Here is a 2500-nt window from a genome sequence, read left to right as displayed (position 1 = left end):
GGTCTCAAACTGTCAGGAAATTGATTTAATTTGGAAGTGGGTAGAAACAACTTCGCCAGCCAACTTCGCCAACTTCGTTAATGAATGGAACAAACTTCCTGCAGAAGCAGTGCAATGTAGTTCAGTTCGAAGCTTTAAGATTCGTTTAGATAAACACCTAAGTAAGATGCTGTAATGACTGCCATTTATCTTATATAATTTGTTTATTTTTCTTTATTATTTGTCTGTTTATTATTATTTGCTTGATTTCCATTTATTACCAGTTATCTGTCAATTTATTATTTACTATTTACCTGTTTGTTTATTATTTATATATGTCTATGCATTTATTTATCTTAATTATTATTATTTATATTATTATAATTTTTCTTTATTTTTCTTTCATTTATTTATTACTATTATAATTTTTTCCGCATCCAACCTAGTTATGGACCAAAAGGTCTCCTGTCGGCATGCTCCGCCTTTGTAATCCTTTTTATCCAGTATTAACTGTCTCCACCATCCTTCCTGTATTCTCATCTGCTGCAACAGCCACTCGAAATCCACCCATTATTCGCTCCACCATTTTACTTTTTCCTTTCAATCTCTCAGCTTTTCACAAAGCTCTTCCTGAAAAAAAATCCCGGCTTTTTCCTTCCTTTTGCATTTTTCCCATTTCCACGATCTCATCATTATAATCCTCCTCAACGGCCACTGAACTCCTGTTGCCGCAGTCCCGAATTATTCCCAGTCACAACAGTCATCGTATCTTTCTCCTTTACTCCCTCCTTGAGTACATAGTTCACCTTCTGCTTCTTGTATTTGCTTATAACCATAAATGACTCTTCATCAATATTTTTTTTCTTGATGATGCTATTTTCTTTTTCCAAAATATATACATTTATCTTTGTTTTTCTTGCACGCTCATATGTATGTATGTGTGTGTGTGTGTGCGTGTGTGTGTGTGTGTGTGTGTGTGTGTGTGTGTGTGTGTGTGTGTGTGTGTGTGTGTGTGTGTGTGTGTGTGTGTGTGTGTGTGTGTGTGTGTGTGTGTGTGTGTGTGTGTGTGTGTGTGTGTGCGTGCATGTGGTGTGTGTGTGTGTGTGTGTGTGTTTGTGTGTGTGTGTGTGTGTGTGTGTGTGTGTGTGTGTGTGTGTGTGTGTGTGTGTGTGTGTGTGTGTGTGTGTGTGTGTGTGTGTGTGTGTGTGTGTGTGTGTGTGTGTGTGTGTGTGTGTGTGTGTGTGTGTGTGTGTGTGTGTGTGTGTGTGTGTGTGTGTGTGTGTGTGTGTGTGTGTGTGTGTGTGTGTGTGTGTGTGTTACTTATACATACAGATTTACTAAGTTAATTTCCGGCAAAATAAACATAACATGTATTGATATGAGTAATCTGCACGTTTTAAGACAAAAGAAACCCTGTGCAGTAAGAAACACAGTAGGCAAGAATAAAAATATAAACAAACGAATAATCTTGGATTATTCTTTCATTTCTGAAATACACAAAATCAAAACTCTTTCACTTGAAGACCAATTTTTTTTTTAACCTGAGAGCGATAGCTCCGAGGGAACACTGTGACTTACCTTCCCGAAGGTCAAGTGTTTGTGGTGTCTTAGGTCAGGTACCCGTGCTACTGTGGCTATGGAGGCGTCGACGGAGAGGATGAGGGAGTAGCGACCGGGGCCCTGGAGCGGCGGGACGTACCTCGAGTAGACACCGTCTCCGCGGGTGATGTCCGGGTCTGTGAGATGAAGAAGAATAAGGTGAGGATCTTACACCATTAGGCGCTGAGTAGTTGTTACTTTTGCCCAATGCGCTTCGGGGACGGTTGGGGCAGGTAACAGTCATTACTGAGAATCGGAGAAGAGTGTGGGATTCGAATTCACAACTAAGCCAATGCGAGACCAAGGGAAGACTGATATATCCTATACCAAGGTATTACTTGCGTCGTCAATATATATATGCATGTGTGTGTGTACACACACAGGCACACTCACAAAAAATAAAAGTATAAAGTAATATCAGGCTCAGTTTCAACCTTTCAGTTCCCAGAGATTCATCTGAGCAAAAGTATAAAAGAAATTGATTAGAAAAATTTATTAAATAAAATGAAATATGAATAAAATAGAATAAACATTAGTCAAATAAATGAATGCATAAATGAATAGAACAAACATATTGATAAACAAAATAGATAAATATGAATAAATATATACATAAGTAAAATAAACAAATAATATAAAATAAACAACAGAATGAAATAGATAAATGAAAAATTAAAACGTTGGGTTGAGTCGATTAAGTTAGCTTTTAATCCACTATCAGAAGTCTAATTAACCTCAAGTGGTTGACACTAAAAGAATCAAGTTATCAAAGTAACCAACTAGACTCACTTAGGTTAAACTGTTTCTTGAAATGTATTTACTCTAAATAGTTTTAACCCATACCTGTTGTGACGTCACTTTAGACGAATAAAATCACTAGACGTTAGCCTGAATAAATCCAGTAATGTCAGCCACTGTATTT

General features: G+C 37.2%; 1 protein-coding gene across 1 annotated transcript in view; it reads right to left on the bottom strand.

Annotated features, from left to right (window-relative positions):
* Positions 1-2500, bottom strand: part of LOC143041535 (uncharacterized) — a 182800-nt gene that overhangs the window by 56220 nt on the left and 124080 nt on the right. Inside the window, exon 8 of the mRNA XM_076213527.1 lies at positions 1558-1715. Within this exon, the coding sequence (XP_076069642.1) occupies positions 1558-1715 (158 nt within the window). The remainder of the gene's footprint in view (positions 1-1557; positions 1716-2500) is intronic.

Source organism: Oratosquilla oratoria, chromosome 3 (assembly GCF_046742065.1).
Source record: "Oratosquilla oratoria isolate Oo_2021 chromosome 3, ASM4674206v1, whole genome shotgun sequence".
NCBI lineage: Eukaryota > Metazoa > Arthropoda > Malacostraca > Stomatopoda > Squillidae > Oratosquilla > Oratosquilla oratoria.
The sequence above is the reverse complement of the archived record's forward strand: the minus strand, read 5'-3'. Positions and strand labels throughout refer to the sequence as shown.